General features: G+C 44.2%; 1 protein-coding gene across 2 annotated transcripts in view; it reads right to left on the reverse strand.

Annotated features, from left to right (window-relative positions):
- LOC126469408 (lysophospholipase D GDPD1-like) overlaps nt 1-19,471 on the reverse strand; it is a 171,261-nt gene that overhangs the window by 84,009 nt on the left and 67,781 nt on the right. For both annotated transcript variants that reach the window (XM_050096632.1, XM_050096630.1), the window contains exon 4: nt 6,252-6,472. In XM_050096632.1, the coding sequence (XP_049952589.1) occupies nt 6,252-6,472 (221 nt within the window). The remainder of the gene's footprint in view (nt 1-6,251; nt 6,473-19,471) is intronic.

Here is a 19,471-nt window from a genome sequence, read left to right on the forward strand (position 1 = left end):
TGCTCCTGGGGTATCGGCGAGGACCATTCGCAACCGTCTCCATGAAGCTGGGCTACGGTCCCGCACACCGTTAGGCCGTCTTCCACTCACGCCCCAACATCGTGCAGCCCGCCTCCAGTGGTGCCGCGACAGGCGTGAATGGAGGGACGAATGGAGATGTGTCGTCTTCAGCGATGAGAGTCGCTTCTGCCTTGGTGCCAATGATGGTCGTATGCGTGTTTGGCGCCGTGCAGGTGAGCGCCACAATCAGGACTGCATACGACCGAGGCACACAGGGCCAACACCCGGCATCATGGTGTGGGGAGCGATCTCCTACACTGGCCGTACACCACTGGTGACACTGAATAGTGCACGGCACATCCAAACCGTCATCGAACCCATCGTTCTACCATTCCTAGACCGGCAAGGGAACTTGCTGTTCCAACAGGACAATGCACGTCCGCATGTATCCCGTGCCACCCAACGTGCTCTAGAAGGTGTAAGTCAACTACCCTGGCCAGCAAGATATCCGGATCTGTCCCCCATTGAGCATGTTTGGGACTGGATGAAGCGTCGTCTCACGCGGTCTGCACGTCCAGCACGAACGCTGGTCCAACTGAGGCGCCAGGTGGAAATGGCATGGCAAGCCGTTCCACAGGACTACATCCAGCATCTCTACAATCGTCTCCATCGGAGAATAGCAGCCTGCATTGCTGCGAAAGGTGGATATACACTGTACTAGTGCCGACATTGTGCTTGCTCTGTTGCCTGTGTCTATGTGCCTGTGGTTCTGTCAGTGTGATCATGTGATGTATCTGACCCCAGGAATGTGTCAATAAAGTTTCCCCTTCCTGGGACAATGAATTCACGGTGTTCTTATTTCAATTTCCAGGAGTGTATAATATTTTGTAATGGATGCTATCAAACTATAATCAGGAGAGTGGAAATTAAAATGTCCTGTGGTGTCTCTCCTGCTCTCAGTCAGCCAGTTTGACATCCAGCCCCCACGCCCCTTTTCGTTTTCTTTTTTTTAGAAAAAGAAACCCCGCAATTAATATTGGATGGGATTATTTGTAACCCAGAGAACAAGAACTCTTCTCTTAAGAAAATCTGCACTCTTTATTGCCTATTAGCTAATAACTTGCTTTTTCTGTGTAACATAAAATTAAACATAGGATATATGAAACCAATAAAGACAAGTGACAAGCAAGACAGTACACATTTCTTCAATCCTTAAGTCCTAGCATTTTTTTTCTCTCTAACCTTGCTACAGCTTTACATGGTGTCCTTTCCTTTCTGCGGAAGGATCTGTTACCTCATCAAACATTTTGCCACATGAAAAAAAAACGAAATGTCATTGTCTAATACTGAAAAAGCTGTTAATACAAACAGTACCCAAGACTGGTGTGGTTTCTCCATCTGATTACATGTATTTTGTCACTGTCTGGTAGATAAAATGAAATAGGTCTGTCTAATATTGCAACAATTGTAACACACACCAAATAAACAGGCTGTTTTAGCACAAACGGTCACTTTCTTTTAATATCACAGAATATAATTCATGAAGTAACAACATCAAATGCCTATTAGGCCTACTACAAGCAAAAAGCTTTATGTTTGGAAATAGTTTCACATTTCATTCATATGCTCCAGCTTCTCAAGCATGAGATCGAAAAGTAGTAGTATGAATTTTTTTATATAAAGTTGGAATCGTCATATTCTTCTATAATTTGTGTGATGTCCTCATTTCTTCTCCTCCCTCGTTCTAACAGACAATCTTGTCATCACTAATTCTGTTAACTATTCCTGCCAGTGTCAAAACTTATTCTCTGGTTAATTTCACTAACCCTGCCACAATCAACCGCTTAGTTATCCCGTGTTTATTCCCTGGTTAGGCGTTATTACGTGTCTGTACAATGCGTTTTCTGCACTATTCCCAGAACAGAACTTAGGCAGCTGCTACTGGGCCGTTCGGCTTTATTCTGTTCAGCTCGTATAGCCTCGTCCCCTTCTGTTGGCAGGAAAGCTTATTTCTAGATGTGATGGGGATTCCCCTGGCAGAAACATCATGTACACTATGCATGCATTCAAAAATCAACTTTTGATCCATTCAGAAATAAACTTAAAATATGTTCAAAAACCAACAGGGACGCGTTTCAAAATCCTATGTATAATCAACAGACCAATGTGCGCTGGACACTAGGCGCTTTGTGAAAAAAGGCTGTTTCCTCAAGAATATGAATTCTTGCTGCCTGGGGCAGATATCCCAGTTTGCCCTCATTGAATCTGGCAGCTTGCGTGCACCAGTAAAATTTTTACGGGTAGCATCTTGCTGCTTGCTGCTGCTGCTTATATGGCTAACAGCCACACTTCCGTAGCCAGAAACGGGAGAAGGCACTACACATGCGCAACTCAACTGCGCATGCGCATGAGCCGCTCACAACTGCTCAAACGAATCTAATGTAAATGGCTGTGACGTCACGCTCATCAGAGGCAGTTTGTTGTTATGAAGCATTGCACAGTCTTCCTAATACCTTTGACATATTTTGCTGTTGGCAGACATTTGTATGAGTACTGTTTTTTGCTGTTGTATATGGCACATTTCCTTTGCAACTTAAATTTTACTTTCAGTTTTTTTTTCTCTCATTCATGTTTTATTGCTGCAATATTATCCTGCAGTAGTGGGATACCGTAATATACTTTGTAAAGTATTGTTTCCTACCAGTCAAAATTACAAAAATTTAAAAGAAAACTAAAACAAAACAAAAAATTCTCAGAATTCTAAAAAATTCCCAGGTTTTTCCGTTTTCTCCCGGATGAAAAAATTCCCAGGTTTTCCCCAGATCTCCTGTCTGTCCAGGTCGTATATACCCTGTATAAGTGCCGGATCATCTGCGAAAGCTACACAATCTACTACTAGTCCCTTCCGTATGTGTCCCAGGTAAGTACCGCTTGGTATATTTTGTAATTCCAATTCTTTTCGCGACTCTCTGATCACCTTGTCCAGTGCACAGTTGAAGTGAAAAGGTGAAAGTCAATCTCTCTGTCTCACTCCTGTCTACATCTCAAAGCTTTCTGGAAATGTTCCTCGAAACTTTACTCATAATCTGGTGATACTCAGGGTCTTTTGGATAAAGCTGTGGGTTTTTTGGTCCAGGCCTGTTTCCTGCAAAATTCTCATAAGAGTATGTCTGTCGATTGAATCGTATACTTTCTTGAGGTCAACGAAAGTAACTACATATTGTTTATTCACTAGTTTAATTTGACTTAATACTGACTTCAAGTAAAGGATCTGTTCAGCACAAGAACGTCCTTTTCTAAAACACCCTGATAACCTCCAAGTTTTGGGTCCATTTGAGGTACGGCTCTGTTCAATAATGCCTTAGATAATATCTTACAGGTGACGTGTATCAATGAGATCCCTCTATAATTGTTGATGCAGTCAAATCACCCTTCTTGTGTAAGGCATGGATCAGAGCAGATGCTTCACTTTATTGCATATTGCCTTAAAATTGTTGTTAGATGTACCGATTTCTGACATTGTGTGCATGTTTCTTGACTTTTTAATAACCTTGCTTAATAATATTCAGTAGTTTTTGTAGTGTGCAACTACGGCAGCGTCTCTACTTGTTCTTCCCAAAAGATACATTTCCCTTTTCCTTTCACACGATACTTTAATCCCCTTAGTGATCCATGATGTTTTACATGGCTGTTTAACATCCTTTCTGATTAGCTTAGGCAAAAAGCCACTTTCAAATGCTGATATGAATTTATCATGGAATAGATTAAATTTTACATTGGCATTTGGTTCTTTATAAATTTCATCCCAGGTTGTTTCTTGTAAACTACTCTTAAAAACATTTGCCATGTAGTCATTAATGATTCTGACTGACTTCCACTGAGGTGTATCCACACTGTAAGGCACTATGTCATTTATCCTGACTAAATGTGCATCATGATCAGAGAGAGCATTTGTTACTGGGTAAACAGCTATTTTTCTTGCTTTGTGCCTCATTAAAGAAAACATCAATTAGGGACCTAATGTCTTTATCCACCCATGTTGGAAAGTTAACTACTGAGAGCATATTGTAGGCTCCAAATAAGGTTTCCAGATCATTTTTCCTATCAGAATCTTTTAGAAAATCTACATTGAAGTCGCCAAAGACTATTAACTGCTTGCTGATAGACAGCACAGTAATAAATCCAGATTCCTCATAAATAATTCAAAATTTCCCACTGGGGATCTATATACTGTTACAATTAAAAGTGAACTGTTTTTCAGCATTAAGTCACAAGCACACATTTCTATGTGCTGATCACTACAAAATCTACTTGTGCCAATGCTTTTCAACCTGTGTTCTGTCTTAATATATGCCACAACTCCTTTTCCCACATTAGTTCTGCATGAGTAAGCTGCTAGACTGTAATCTTTTATATGTAACTTATCTAACCCTGTGGTTACGTGGTGCTCAGGATGTCTATCTTTTCCTCTAAATTTTGCAAGCAGGCAAGAAGCTTTTATACGTTATTACTCAATCCTTTAATATTTTGGTGGAATAAGCTAACCTTACATTTCTGTGCATTCTTGTGGGGCTCTTCTGTTATAGTGACTTCTTTCAAAACAGGGTGCATGAAACTGGATTCTTATCTAAAAAAGGTGCCCATCTCACACCAGTAACCAATCAACTTAAACATTAGTCTTAAACAGAATTTGCATCTCTGAGTCGAAATACTCTGATAAATTATAGAAGGGGTGGGCAATACACTATGATTTATCTGAGTATTTGAAATTTACTGTAAAACCTACTGAAGATCATTACAGCAAAATACAAATCTCCACCCTGCATCCTAGACAGAGATGCAAAGTGAATATGAAAGTTAATGTTACTTCTAGAACTGTGGTAGTGACTTTGACAATACATCAAGAGTTCATTCTTATTATTAATCACAAATACTATTAAGAAAAAAAATTAATGGCAGGTGTGTCTCTGAATGGGAAGGTCCCTGAAGAGGTCCCTGGACAAAGTTTCATTACTGTCCCTAATAACATATGAAAAACACAAACATCTGACTTATTAACACAGTCCAAACGCAACAAGTGAGGATTCAAGACATAGAAGAAGGTACTAAATTCCCACGTACAGGTAACCAAACAAACACAAACAAACAATATTAATTGAGAAATACATAATCTACTGACTTACCACAAGAAAGCAAACTGACGTACCCATAAAATGTTAGGGTGTCACAAAATAATAATGAGCAACAGTTACAATGTATGTTTAGGATGTGAAACAGTGATGCTTTCCTAAATACTGACATCAATGGCCCACATCCAGATTGTGATATTTGATCAGCAAGGCAGAAGAAATATGAAATTATTTTCTCGGCCTACAGTACATGAAAATTCTAAAATAAAATTTACTGTTCTGTCTAGTATCTTCAAATACTACTGACTGTGAATTTTCTTTTGACTGATGTTAAGCCTCAGCAGTCTCTCACCGCTGGAACGGTTTACACACCAGCAAGAGATTTAATTATCTGTGTGTTCTCGTATTGCTACCAATTTTTTCTGTTCATGCCAAAAGCAAACTTTTGTAAAGGGTGTTATGTTATACTCTTAAAAGTTATCTACTGCCTGTACATACTACTATTTATAACAGAAATGGAATGCATTGAGTAAATGTGAAAGAAAAACCTTTCATTTCAGTAAATATACATTCTTCTAGGGATATTCTTATTGTTAAGGGCTTCAAAAATCTATTATTATATGAGGAAAATATATAAGACACACAAATGTTGAAGAAAAACAAATACAAACTAATACTTAACACATATGAACAAAAATTAATAGCACACATACATGAAAATTCGTACAAAAACAGGAAAAGAAGAGAAGCAAAGAATCTGAGCTAGGGTGTTGCAGAAAGGGGATGAAAATTAAGTGGAGTGACAAGAAGCAAGGAAATTCTCTGCAGAATTGATGAGGAAAGGAATTATGGAAAACACTGACTAAAAGAAAGGATAGGATGATAGTACAGTAAACTTTCTTATAAGTACACGTTCAGTGCAATGTATAAGAGAGGCTATGCAACAGGAGGAAAGTAACTGAGATTAAACAACATTTAATGTAATGCTTTTTGTTAAACTGTTTGAGCACTCCTTTGCATTACTACTGAAAAGGTGAAAACTGTGAATAGATCACATTTAGTGTAAGAAGACTATGTAAACTGTGAGCATACTACAGCGTAACTACTATTTTTTAGACTTGCCATTGAATAAAGTTTCCTTGTAACTTTGTCACTGAAGTTACCCCAGACTGTATATTCTTCCCTATTGTATTGAACAATCAATCTTTCAACTTCTTTCATAAGATTCTCATCATCAATCTTGATATCTACATTTATAGGTACGTTAGGGAACATCTGAAATACTTCTTCCAAAAGTACAATTCTTCTCTCCTCTTCTTTCCCTGAACCAACAAAAGTGTGACCTGCAAAAAGTATTCCTTATGACCAAATAACAATAACAATAATGTAGCATGTCCACAGCCATAATATTATTAAACTACAAAAATAAAGCATTACACGACTATGTTTATAAATAAATGATGCTACCACTCTAAAAAATAAGTTAGTTATTTAGTTAAATGTTCCGCGGATCATTTTGTACGACAAATCATAATGATGTGGAACGAGTCATTTTATGTTCACATCACGAATTAATGTGTATGTATGGCTATATTCTGAACATTTACAAGTTACATGCATGCACGGGCGAATGCTCCTCCCCTGCCCCACACCATAAAGTGTATTTTTCACACAAACATACACTTTTTTTTTTTAAGTGGAACTGTGCCTGTTGACATTAACAGAACTAATGATTGCAGGTTGTGTTCTAAATGACCACTGTCAGTGGCAATACACGCTTCCAGTCTGACAGTCTGATATGGAACAATGCTGCACATGTGCTAACATTTCAGCACAGATATCCGAGCCGGCTGCAGTAACAAATCATTGCATTTAATTTGGTGTAGTTGGTATGTCCTTGTAACAGCGTCTTTCAGCTTTCCCCAAAGAAAAAGGTCTACAGCAATCAAATCTGAAGACCGACCGGCCACGGAACAGGTCCAGTGAATACAATACAATCCAATCAAATCAAATCAAATGATTTGGAAACAATTTGTGAAGACAACTACAGGTTCCTCCTCATCTGAAGAGGAATTGGGGGAGGGGGAGGGGGGGGAGATTAGTGTTTAATGTCCCATCGACAACGAGGTCATTAGAGACTGAGCGCAAGCTCGAGTGAGGGAAGGATGGGGGAGGAAATTGGCCGTGCCCTTTCAAAGGAACCATCCCAGCATTTGCCTGAAGCGATTTAGGGAAATCACGGAAAACCTAAATCAGGATGGCCGGAGACGGGATTGGCCGTCGTCCTCCCGAATGCAAGTCCAGTGCGCTAACCACTGCGCCACCTCGCTCGGTCTGAAGAGGAATGTCTTCCAGCATCAATGAGAGGTGGTCTTTTAGTAGGCTGCGGTACCTGCGCACCTTCAGTGTTCAGTCTATGAAAAACGAGCCTATGAGCCTATGGTTTACTATCCTATACCACACATTTACACTCCATGAATACTGACATTCCATCTGATGAAGTCAATAGGGATTGTCGACAAACCAATAGAGCACATTTGAGAGATTTACCTGGCCATGATTGGTAAATGTGGCTTCATCGCTACAGAAGATAAACAATATGTTTGGAGTATCCTGTCTTAATGCCCATGTACAGAAGGTAACACGATTCTCATAATTGCTTCTATGCAGCTCTTGATGGAGACAGATGCAATAGGGATGAAACCTATGTTGATGGAGAATGCATACATCATTTGCCTGGCTCTTGCTACTACCTCATGCAATTGCATGGGAGCAAATGTGCAGATCGACTGCAACAGCAATAAGAATATAAATTTCCCACTTTTTGTTTGTTTTGTTCTGTTTTGTTTTGTTTTAGGGTGCAAAACCAAGTGGGGTCATATACGCCCAAATCAAAACTAGAGAACATGAGGACAGAGATAAGTTAAAAAACGACTATACGTCAATCGTAATTGACATAACAGAAGACTGCTAGAAACAGGGACGGGGAGAAAGGGCTACAAAAGATACCATACAGAAATGAAGGTCCAAAAGTGAAAATTAAATGGCCTCTGCCACATTGCTTTGACAGATAAAAAGTAAAACGCAGTAGACAGCCCCCACATCATTTGCTAAAACAGCTGATAACTCAGATGGCAAACCAAAGCTGGAACGTAAACAATTAAAAAAAATTGGCCTTCCCTCAGGAAGTGGAGGACAGTTAAGACTTGGGCGCAATGTGGACAAAGTGGTGGGGGAGTACCACTTATCAAATGACGACAGCTAAAAAGGTGGTGCCCAATATGATACCTAGTTAAAATGACCTCCTCCCGGCGGGAGGGCCGAGCGGAAGTCATCAAAGTCACTGGGAGAGGCTTAATAATCCAGAGCTTATTCCCATGAAGGGAGGACCAATGGCGATGCCAAGGGGACGCCACCTACTGACAGATGCAACACAAAGATCAGTAGAGGAAATATAAGAAATAGTGGGCTGAGGTACGAGGACTGTAGCCTTAGCAGCAGTCGGCAGCCTCATTTCCTGGCAGACCGACACGACCAGAAACCCACATACATATCACAGTGGCTCCACCAAGAGTGAGCAAGTGTCAGTTTTCCTGGACCTGTTGCGCTAAGAGATGGACAGTGTACAGTGCACATAGACTTTGTAGGGTGCTGAGTGTGTCTGAGAGAGGACACAACTGAAAAGTCTGTGTTGTCAGATGTAGTCTGTGGTCTGATACAGGGCGAAGAGCTCAGCTGTAAATACTGAGCATTGTGCTGGAAGCCGATATTGAAAGACATTGGCGCCAATGACAAAGGCACTCCCAACACTGTGGTCAGTCCGAAAGCCATCAGTGTACACAAAGGTACTACCGTGAAGTTCCATGCAAAGGTCCTGAAACTGAACGCGACAGAGCAAGGCTGGAGTAGTCTCCTTAGGAAGCGATTTTGGCCAAAGTTAACACAGGCCACTTAATGAAGCCAAGTTTTCTATCGAGCATGAGCCCCAGGAATTTCATAGTTTCAATGAATGGAAGAGCAACACGCCCAAGATGTAAGGATGGTGGGAGAAATCAATTGCTCCACAAGAAATTCATACAGACGGTTTTGTCAGTGGAAAAGCGATGCTCCATGAGTAAAGATGATCAAGACATCACTGAAGATGCCACTCAGTGAGACAGGTCCATGAAGAAATGCATTAGATGGCAAAATTGTCAACAAAAAGAGAGCCAGAGATGCTCAGCGGGAGACGTGCCATTATAGGGTTCATGGCGATAGCAAAGTCAACAACCGAACCTTGAGGCACACTGGTCTCCCAGATAAAGGTGTCTGACAAGACAGAAATCACACGCACCTTAAAAACTCAGTCTTTTTAAAAATTCCTGAAGGAACCAGGGCAGGCGGTGACCGAAGGCCCACGTTTAAAGAGTACAGAGGATACTAGTTCTCCAGCAGGTGTCGTAGGCCTTCTCCAAACGAAGAACACGGCCACAATCTGGGATTTCTGCAGGAAACCATTCATGAGGGAACATGGGAGACAGGGCAAAGGAGGAAGCTGAAAATCACGGCGAAGAGAAGCAAGGCGGAGCCCAACCGATAAACCCGCCCGAGGGCAGGAATCATGTGGCGACGTCCTTGGTCTGGGAACAGGATAGAATAGGAAGGATGAGTGGGAGAGGAATGGGCAGTGATTGCATAAGAAACCAGAAGCTGGAACCGCTGAACAGAAAGGGGGGGGGGGGGGGGGGATCCGAGCTTCAACCAGGAGACTATCAACAGGGCTAGTCGGGAAGGCACCGGTGGCCAAATGGATACCATAATGGTGGACCGGATCCAGAAGGTGCAGTGTGAAAGGAGCAGCCAAACCATAAACTTGACAACCATAGTCCAAGCAAGACAGCACTAAAGCCCGATAAAGGAGGAGAAGAGTGGAACGGTCCGCACCTCAAGAGGTGTGGAGAAGGATGTAAAGGACATTGAATTTACGAAAACATCCTATCTTCAGAAGTCTGATATGAGGCAACCAAGTGAGCTTGTTGTCAAAAAGAAGATCCACGAAATGAAACTGTGGGACCACAGGTAATAGTTGTGCATCGAGTTAGAGCTCCGGACCGTAGTACGGCGACAGAAGTGGACCACCCACGATTTTAAAGGAGAGAATTGAAACCCATGTGAGAGGGTCCATGCAGAGGCACACTGTATAGCACCCTGGAGCTGGCGCTCTGCAGAGGCCATCGAAGAGGAACTAACCCAAATGCAGAAATCATCCATATACGGAGCAGGGGTGACCAAAGGACCGATGGATACCACAAGTCCATCCAAAGCAATGGGTAAAAGAAGTGCACTCAATACGGAACCCTGTGGGATGTCATTCAAACAGTGCCAACCCGAACCCTAAATGAAAGATGGGACAGGAGCTGGAGGATAAAAATAGGGAGTGGGCCCCGAAGGCCCCACTCATGAAGTGTAAGAAAGATGTGATGGTGCCAAGCCGTGTCATAGGCCTTGCAAAGGTCGAAAAACACTGCACCCAAATGGCAGCGCTGGGAAAAATCCTGCCATACTGCGGATTCCAAGCGAAGTAAATGATCAATTGGAGACCGTCCCTCTTGGAAGCCACACTGGTAAGGGGACAACAGATTCTGAGATTTGAGGATCCAATTGAGCCCACGGGCTACCATCTGTTAAGTAACTTGCAAACAACATTTGTCAGACTAATTGACCAATAGCTTTTGACAAACAGGGGGTTCTTACCAGGCTTAAGGAAGGGAACCATGATGCTATCCCTCCATTGAGAAGGGAAGTCACCCTGGAGCCAAATACGGTTAAGCAACTGGAGAAGATGTTGTCGTTGTGGAGCACTGAGATGTTGAAGCAATTGTTTATGAATAGAGTCTGGGCCAGAGGCCATATCATGAGAAGAAGAAAGTGCGGAAAGAAGTTCTCATTCAGTAAAAGGTTCATTGTAAGAGTTTGACTGACAAGGGGTAAAACTAAGGTGGAAGCTTCAGCACACTGTTTCTGGTGAAGGAAAGCAGCCGGATAGGAGGTTGATGCTGATAAGAATCATTGGGTCCATGCAAAGGCCGTCCGGAAGGGCAAGGCCCGGGAGGGTAGACCGCCGATGGCAAACTAGGAGAGAGCAAAGTGTAGCCCATACCCACGACATAGCGACAGTAGAACTGAGGGAAGAAACTAAGCGTTCCCAAGAAACCCGTTTGCTACGTTTGATTAAGTAAAGGGGTTTGGCGTGAAGGTGTTTAAAGGTAATAAGATTGACAGTGGATGGGTGCCTCTTAAGGTGTTGCAAAGCTCGACGGCGATGGCAATGGCCGTACTCCACCACAGGGCCTGCCAGTGGCGAAATGGTCCAGATGAGCATGGGATAGCAACTCTAGCAGCACGAACAATCGCATCAGACATGTCACATATGATGTCATCAATACAACCCGATAAAGAGGGAGAAAAAACGTCCTGTGCACTATATAGAGGCCAATTGGCATGTTGGGAAGACCAACAAGGTAACCCGTCCATCAGGGAGCAGGAAGGGAGCGAGAGAATCAACGGGAAGTGGTCACTATCGCTAAGGTCGTCATGTGGCGACCAGTGTAACGAAGGGAGGATGGAGGGAGAAGAAAGAGAAAGCTCAATGGCAGAAAAGGTACCATGACCAGCACTGAAATGGGTAGGGGAGCCATCATTAAGAAGGCACAAGTCGTGGCCTGCAAGAAACTAGTCTACGAGAAGACCCCGTCCAGATGGAAATGCGCTGCCCCACAAGGGATGATGAGCATTAAAATCCCTGAGGAGGAGGAAGGGAGGAGGAAGTTGCTGAAGAAGGGCAGTGAGGGCAGCAGGTGTAAGAGTCCTGTCAGGAGGGAAATAAAGATTGCAAACTCTGACCACAGAGTCCAGGTGGACCCTAACAACAGCAACCACTTCCAATGCAGTTTGAAGAGGAACCCACGTGCTAGCAATGTCTGTATGGACCAACGTACAAACGCCACCAGACGCCCATTGGGGGCCGACCCGAATTTGACAGAAAGCATGGAACCCACAGAGGGTCGGCGAGTGATTATCAGTAAAATGAGATTCCTGTAGAGCCACACAAGCTGCAGAGTAAAATGAAATAAGGGATTTCAACTCCAAAAGGTGACGGTAATACCCATTACAATTCCATTGGATAACCACAGAACGATGATTCAAATGGAGGGGGGGGGGGGGGGGGGGGGGGGGGAAACAGGCTAAAGCCAGTCATGCCACCGGGTGGCCACCCATCACCGACAAGGAGGGGGTGACATCCATGAATAGCAGGTCAGAGCCAAGTAGTGAAGGTGGGTACGGGGCCTCTGGCAACACCAGAGGCTCCTTGTCCCGGGACTTATGTTTCTTCTTCTTTTCTGTTTGATATCGAGGAGGGCTGTGCTGCAAAAAGGAGCCAGCTGTAGAAAGATCTGGAACAGAAAGAGAGCGGGTGACCTGTGAAGTGTTGGCAGAAGAGCCAACACTGTGTTGCTAGAGGAGGCCGAAATGCACGCGTTTAATTACATGCTGACTGGCATGAGGTCTGGAACAGTTAAGGGAATTAATAGTAGCAAATAAAGTACGTAGTTGATATAATACTTAACTTTAATCCACAATTGGTGTACATTTCTCTTGACTGTACATAATTTCCATTTCAATATACACTGGTAATGGCGCCTTGCTAGGTTGTAGCAAATGACGTAGCTGAAGGCTATGCAAACTATCGTCTCGGCAAATGAGAGCGTATTTGTCAGTGTAGCGTCGCTAGCAAAGTCGGCTGTACAACTGGGCGAGTGCTAGTAAGTCTCTCTAGACCTGCTGTGTGGTGGCGCTCGGTCTGCAACCACTGACAGTGGCGACACGCGGGTCCGACGTATACTAACGGACCGCGGCCAATTTAAAGGCTACCACCTAGCAAGTGTGGTATCTGGCGGTGACACCACAACCTGGGTGCCCACAGACCATGGTTCTCATGGTCATCATGTGGCAGCAGACCTTTGGCCTGCAAGGGGCCAAGAGGGGGGGGGGGGGGGTGTCCTGGGAGGGGTGCCCTTGAGCAGCAGACACCGAAGAAGTGGGACACTTCTCCTGCTGGGGAGGGGAAGCGGCACCCAGGGGGAGAGTGTGGGAACCACAGGGGAGGGGGGACAGGAGAGGAGTTCGGGACTGGAGGAAGGAAGATGTAACTAAAGCATAGTTAGATGTCATTGACACAGGATGAAGACGTGCATACTTCTTACGAGCCTCAGTGTAGGTTAGACGATTAAGGGACTTATACTCCTGTATCTTCTTCTCCTTCTTATAGGCTGGGCAATCTGGTGAACATGGAGAATGATTGCCATGACAATTAACACACACAGGAGGGGAAACACAGGAACTCCCCTCATGGAGTGGACGTCCACAGAGAGGAGTCTGCGAACAGTGGGAAGACATGTCCAAAACGCAAGCACTTAAAATATCTCATAGGTGGTAGGATGTACGGCTTCACGTCACATCGATAAACCATAATCTTGACCTTCTCAGGAAGGGTATCCCCTACAAAGGCCAGGATAAAGGCACCAGTATCAATGCGATTGTCCTTCGGGCCCTTCTGAACACGCCGAACAAAGTGAACACCCCGCCGTCTTAGATTGTCCCTAAGTTCCTCATTAGTTTGAAGTTTGAACCATATTCAAAGACTGGTGAGGGGTAAAGGACACAGGAATTGTGCCAAGATGGTCACAGGCAAGAAGGGCCGCAGACTGGGCAGCTGAAACAGTTTTGATCAACAACAAACCCGACTGCATCTTGCTCAGAGAGTTCACTTCGCCAAACTTGTCTTCAATATGTTCCACAAAAAATAAAGGTTTGGTATTGGTGAAAGTATCCCCATCAGTCCTGGATCAAACCAGATAGCAGGGAAAAAGTTTCGCTCCTAGCCGACGAGCCAGACCCTCCTCCCAAGGGGTAGCCATGGAAGGGAAGGCCGAAGGGGCAGAAGCAGCAGCACTAAAAGAATCAGTTCCATTCAAAGAGATTGCCATAGAAGAATGGCCATAGTTATGGACCAGTATGCCTTTTATTTGCATAACGTCTGCCCTGATCCCTCCGATCACGAGCTTTCCCCACGGGTGCCACCCAGCAACAGCAAGGGCCGTATGACATGGCGTCCAGTGCCGGGAGTTCCAATACTGCAGGATGACAAGCAACCACTCCTAGGCTTACATGAGGAAGTCACAGCTTAGGTATCAGAAGTGTGATCCCTGTGATTTCAGGGGCCTCAGCCAAAAGGGTACATAGGGACCCCACCACACCGGCTGGCTACCGTGCTGGCTATATACCCTAGCATCAGACAACGACATGAAGGAAAAGATGGAAGGAACTAGGATGGCATACATCGGAGGCACTGTGTAAGGTGCTCTTCCCCAAATGGCTCACACTATGAAATAGAAATTTAGTAATGGAGGTCAAACCCCAGAAGGGGACCAGAGAATGCCAAAAGGATGAGGTAATTACTCAACAAAACCAAATTGCAAAGCCAACGTAACCAGGAGGATAGCAGAGCCAACATAAACAAGGACACCAAGAGAAGGAGAGGAGAGGGCAGAGGGGAAGGAGCAAGGACAGGAAACGAGGGGAAGGGAAAGGAAATGCAGCCTGGTAAAGAAGGAAGGCTGCAATAGCTCGGTGCCCTGTGCTCGCCACACACATACTCATGAAAGGACCATGAGCCCCCTGGGTTGCACGTAGGTGGACTAGGAGTCAGCAAACAGATAGCACATGGGAAATGGTCGCTCGAGTAGGTGTCGGATAGAATGGACCACACAAGACAATGGGCAAACTGGACAGTGCAGAAGGATACATCCAAATGGGAATAGGTGTGCGAGGAGTCAGAAAGGAATGTGGGTGCTCCAGTGTTAAGACAGAAGTGGTTAAGTTGATTAAGGAGGTCAGCCAAGAGGGCATCTCTCTGACAGGTTCTGGGAGAACCCCAAAGGGCTTGGTGTGCATTAAAGTTACCGAGCAGCAGAAATGGGTGAGGTAGCTGACCAATAAGCTGAAAGAAGTCTGCCATGGTGACTTCGAATGACAGAGGGATGTAAACAGTACAATGGGAAAAGATCAAGTGACAAAGGAAAAGGCAAACTGCAGCAGCTTGTAGACGAGTAGTCAGGGAGAGGGGTTGACTATGAATGTCATCCCCTGTGAACAGCACGAATTCCCCATGAGATGGGATGCTGACCTCAGGGGGGAGATCAAAACGAACTGGGAAGAAATAAGAAAGCTCAAAGTGGTCTTGAGGACGCAATTTTGTTCCCTGAAGGCAGAGCATAAGGGGACGCTGAGATGCTAAAAGCAGCAGTAAATCCTCTTTGTGGGACCGAAGGCTGCAAATGTTCCAATGGAGGACAGTCATGACGAGGAAGAAATGAAAGGGGGGGGGGGGGGGGTCACCTCGGTGGCTGCCGAGTGACAGCCTGTGAGACTCACTGCTACAGGGCACAGAAGCAGGAGGATCCTGCTCCATGAGGTCCACAGAAGCATCAGCCAGCTTGTGTTGTTGGTCTGTGAAGTCAAACACAGAAAAACGATTGGTGGTGTGCACCGGCGACACAGAGGCCAGCCAGACTAAGGTATCATGTAGCAACACCATTGAACTCTTCTTCGAGTCGGCGAAGGAGAAGACAGTTTGTCTTTGTTGGACTTCTTCGAGCCTTTCTGCTTAGTAGAGGAAGATCAGATGGTGTTTGGCTGGAGGGGCGTAGGAAGTCTTCACGGGAGTACTCCTCCTGTCTTTCCAGCCTATCAGTTGTGTAGCCGTTTGCCTGGAGGGGCGTAGGAAGTCTTCACGGGAGTACTCCTCTTGTCTTTTCTAGCCTATCAGTTGTGTAGCCCCAGTGGCTTCACCCCCTGAGGCGAGAGTTTGATGGCATGTTGCACAGCTGGACAGGGGGATAGCAATGCTACCTTGACACTGGGCAATTTCACAACCTCAGAGCTGAATTTGAGGTAGCATGTCTGCGTGGCCATGTCCTTCATGGAGTGAGAGGTCACAGGAACAGAAGGACTGCCCGCTCATCAAGATGCATGGAACAACCCTGAGAGAAAGCAGCATTGCCAACATTGCAGTTGATACACGTGAGAGGAGGAGGTTGCCAATCGCCCTCATGTGCATCCCTACAAGAGGTTATGCATTTGGCTGGGTGTTGACAGGATGTTCTACTGTGGTTGAAAAGATGACACTGGTAGCAACGCATCAGGTTTGGAATGTAGAGTCAGACTGTGATAATTTCATAGCACCTTTGGTCTTGGATGGAACAACCACTCTATCAAAGGTGAGAAAAAGAGTGTAGGCGGGCACTAAGGAGGGATCTACCTTTTTCATCAACCGATGGATGACAATGACACCTTGATCAGAGAGGTAAGATTGTATCTTGGCCTTGCTCAGACTGTCGAACAGCCCAGTATAAATAACACCACAGGAAGAATTCAGAGTTCTATGGGCCTCGACATGAACAGGGCAGCCGTGGAGAAGCTAGGTGGCAGGCAGTTGTCTTGAGAATTGGAAGTAGTTTTCAAAAGCGAAGTGCCGTTCCGTAAATGAGAGCAGGATGATACAGGGCCGGCAATGGCATCAACACCCTTCTGAATGATAAACGGATTTATTGTTGTAAAGAACTGATCGTCATCAGTATGTGAAACCACGAGGAACCGTGGTGCAGCTGGAAGGGTCTTTGAATCGTTAGCCTCATTCCGTTTACATTTCGTAGATGCTGATTGTGAAGATAATTGTTTCACTATGAGAAAATCCCCCATTATTGCCAGTGTCTCCGACGGTGCGCTCCTTTCAACTGAGGGCCCATTCACAAGGGGGTGCAACTGCCTTAGGTGATTGTGTTCACACCTCAGGTCACACCTCCCGAACAGCTGACAGAGGGACCGATGGACAATTTCGGAAAGTAGCAGCTCAGGCAATCACCCGTCCCTGGGCCTGGCTGAGGAAGAAGAAATAGAAGAACATCAAATGCCAAGCAGAGGAATGAGAGAAGGGAAACAAAGAAGGGAAAAGGGAATGGAAAACAGTGGTGAGACTGTTCTTATGTCAGCGACAGACAATGCAGAACATTCCCAATAACATCCCAGACATGTTCCCCATGAGAGGGGAAAAACAACAGCAAGAGGATATTTCCATAATGAGATTTTCACTCTGCAGCGGAGTGTGCGCTGATATGAAACTTCCTGGCAGATTAAAACTGTGTGTCCGACCAAGATTCGAACTCGGAACCTTTGCCTTTCGCGGGCAAGTGCTCTACCATCTGAGCTACCGAAGCACAACTCACGCCCGGTCCTCACAGCTTTACTTCTGCCAGTATCTCGTCTCCTACCTTCCAAAGCTCTCCAGCAAACCTGGCAGGAGAGCTTCTGTAAAGTTTGGAAGGTAGGAGACGAGATACTGGCAGAAGTAAAGCTGTGAGGACCGGGCGTGAGTCGTGCTTCAGCAGCTCAGATGGTAGAGCACTTGCCCGCGAAAGTCAGTAGCTCAGATGGTAGAGCACTTGCCTGCGAAAGGCAAAGGTCCCGAGTTCGAGTCTCAGTCGGGTACACAGTTTTAATCTGCCAGGAAGTTTCAGCAAGAGGATAGGCATGCAGCATGGAAGGGAAAAGATGGTGCAAAGGCTGGGGCCCCGTGGAAGCCAAGCACGAACCCACCAAAGAGTGGCAAGCCAGCTGCCCCCTCCCCACCCCTGTCTTCTGTTGTCACACTTGTTTCACTCTGTACTGTATCGTGTGTTACACTACCACTTTCACATAACTGGTTGAAGAGGTTGATAAATAATTGCTAAGATGGTTGTCGTCTATTGGGATACCTTGCCGTGTACACCATACAAGAACAAACAATATTCTTCCTACACTCTCGACACACTATGAGTATGTTGGCTTTTTCTGCTATGGTAAATCCCATCATCCGCTCATGACCTATTGCTTAGACTGTCGCATGCTAACTGTCTAGCAAGTTGCAATGCACTCAAGGAACACACAAGCTCACTGTAAGTTAAAAATTAGCACCATCGTACCTAGCAACTATGCAGCTGGAAAGGCACAAACAAGTGTCAGCTTGGAAACTTTTCAAAATACAATATCTCTTAAATTACTCGCACTAGAATCCTGCAACAAACAGCACTGAAATTCTAATTCGCCCCACATTTAGTTTGTTAATACCATTAGGCAGGGCTCCATTTAAAAAACACACTTTCTAAGTATTATTACACTCTTCTGATTGGCTGACAACATTTGCCTGTACTAGCAAACCATTCTATGAAAACCTTATGTCAATAGCAAGTGCAAGTGCAAGTGCAACTTTTAGATGATGAATTCTGTGTATGTATGTATATATATTACAAAAAGAAAAAAGATATACCATTGTGAGTAATTCCTACCTACCACCTTTTACAAATTACAGTAATAGAAATTCTTCTGCAGAATAGAAGGAGTTGACAAGAAGTAACTTCTTTGGTTTGTTTGCAAATTTTGCTGCCTGTCACACATTCTACATGACTGGGTAAGTGACCAAAAATTTTTGTTGCAGCATTTTGCACCCTTTTTTGTGTTTTTCCTTCTGGTACTGTAATTATGTACACCATTGCCCCTTTTGAACCATACTTCATGAGGGAATAAATATACAATGAAGCAGTAGACAGAATGCAAAGTCCTTAAACAGATGTCTACAATATGATCATGGGTGAGCACTACATATTACTCTTTCAGCAAATTTTTACACAACAAAGACTTTCTTTCTTAAAGATAAGCCCAAAACATTACTCCATATGACATTATTGAGTGAAAACATGCAAAACATGTCAACTTACTGACTTGTCTCTCCATGAGATTTGCAATGATTCTAAGTGCAAATGTGGCTGAACTAAGTTGTCTTAGGAGTTCTAAATTGTAATTTTGCCAATTTAAATTCTGATCAATATGGACACCTAAGAATTTTGAAGTTTCAAAAGTATTTATTATTTTGTCACTATGTTTTACACTTATCACTGGTGTAGTACCTCCAGAAGTGGAGAGCTGAATATGTTGTGCCTTTTTAAAATTGAGGTGAGACCATTCACAGAAAACCCGTCAATGATACTTTTAACAACTTCATTTATCATGTCTTCTGTTTCTGCATGTATGCTTGGATTGATTACAATACTAGTGCAATCTGCAAAAATAACTTATTCTATTTGCCTATTAAATGGGAGATGGTTTACATATATGAGAAACAACAGTGGACCTAAGATTAAGCAATAGGGAACAACCTATGTGATTTCACCTTAGTCAGAATTATGTCCCATGCTATACTGGTTGGATTA

This window comes from Schistocerca serialis, chromosome 1 (assembly GCF_023864345.2).
Source record: "Schistocerca serialis cubense isolate TAMUIC-IGC-003099 chromosome 1, iqSchSeri2.2, whole genome shotgun sequence".
Taxonomy (NCBI): Eukaryota; Metazoa; Arthropoda; class Insecta; order Orthoptera; family Acrididae; genus Schistocerca; species Schistocerca serialis.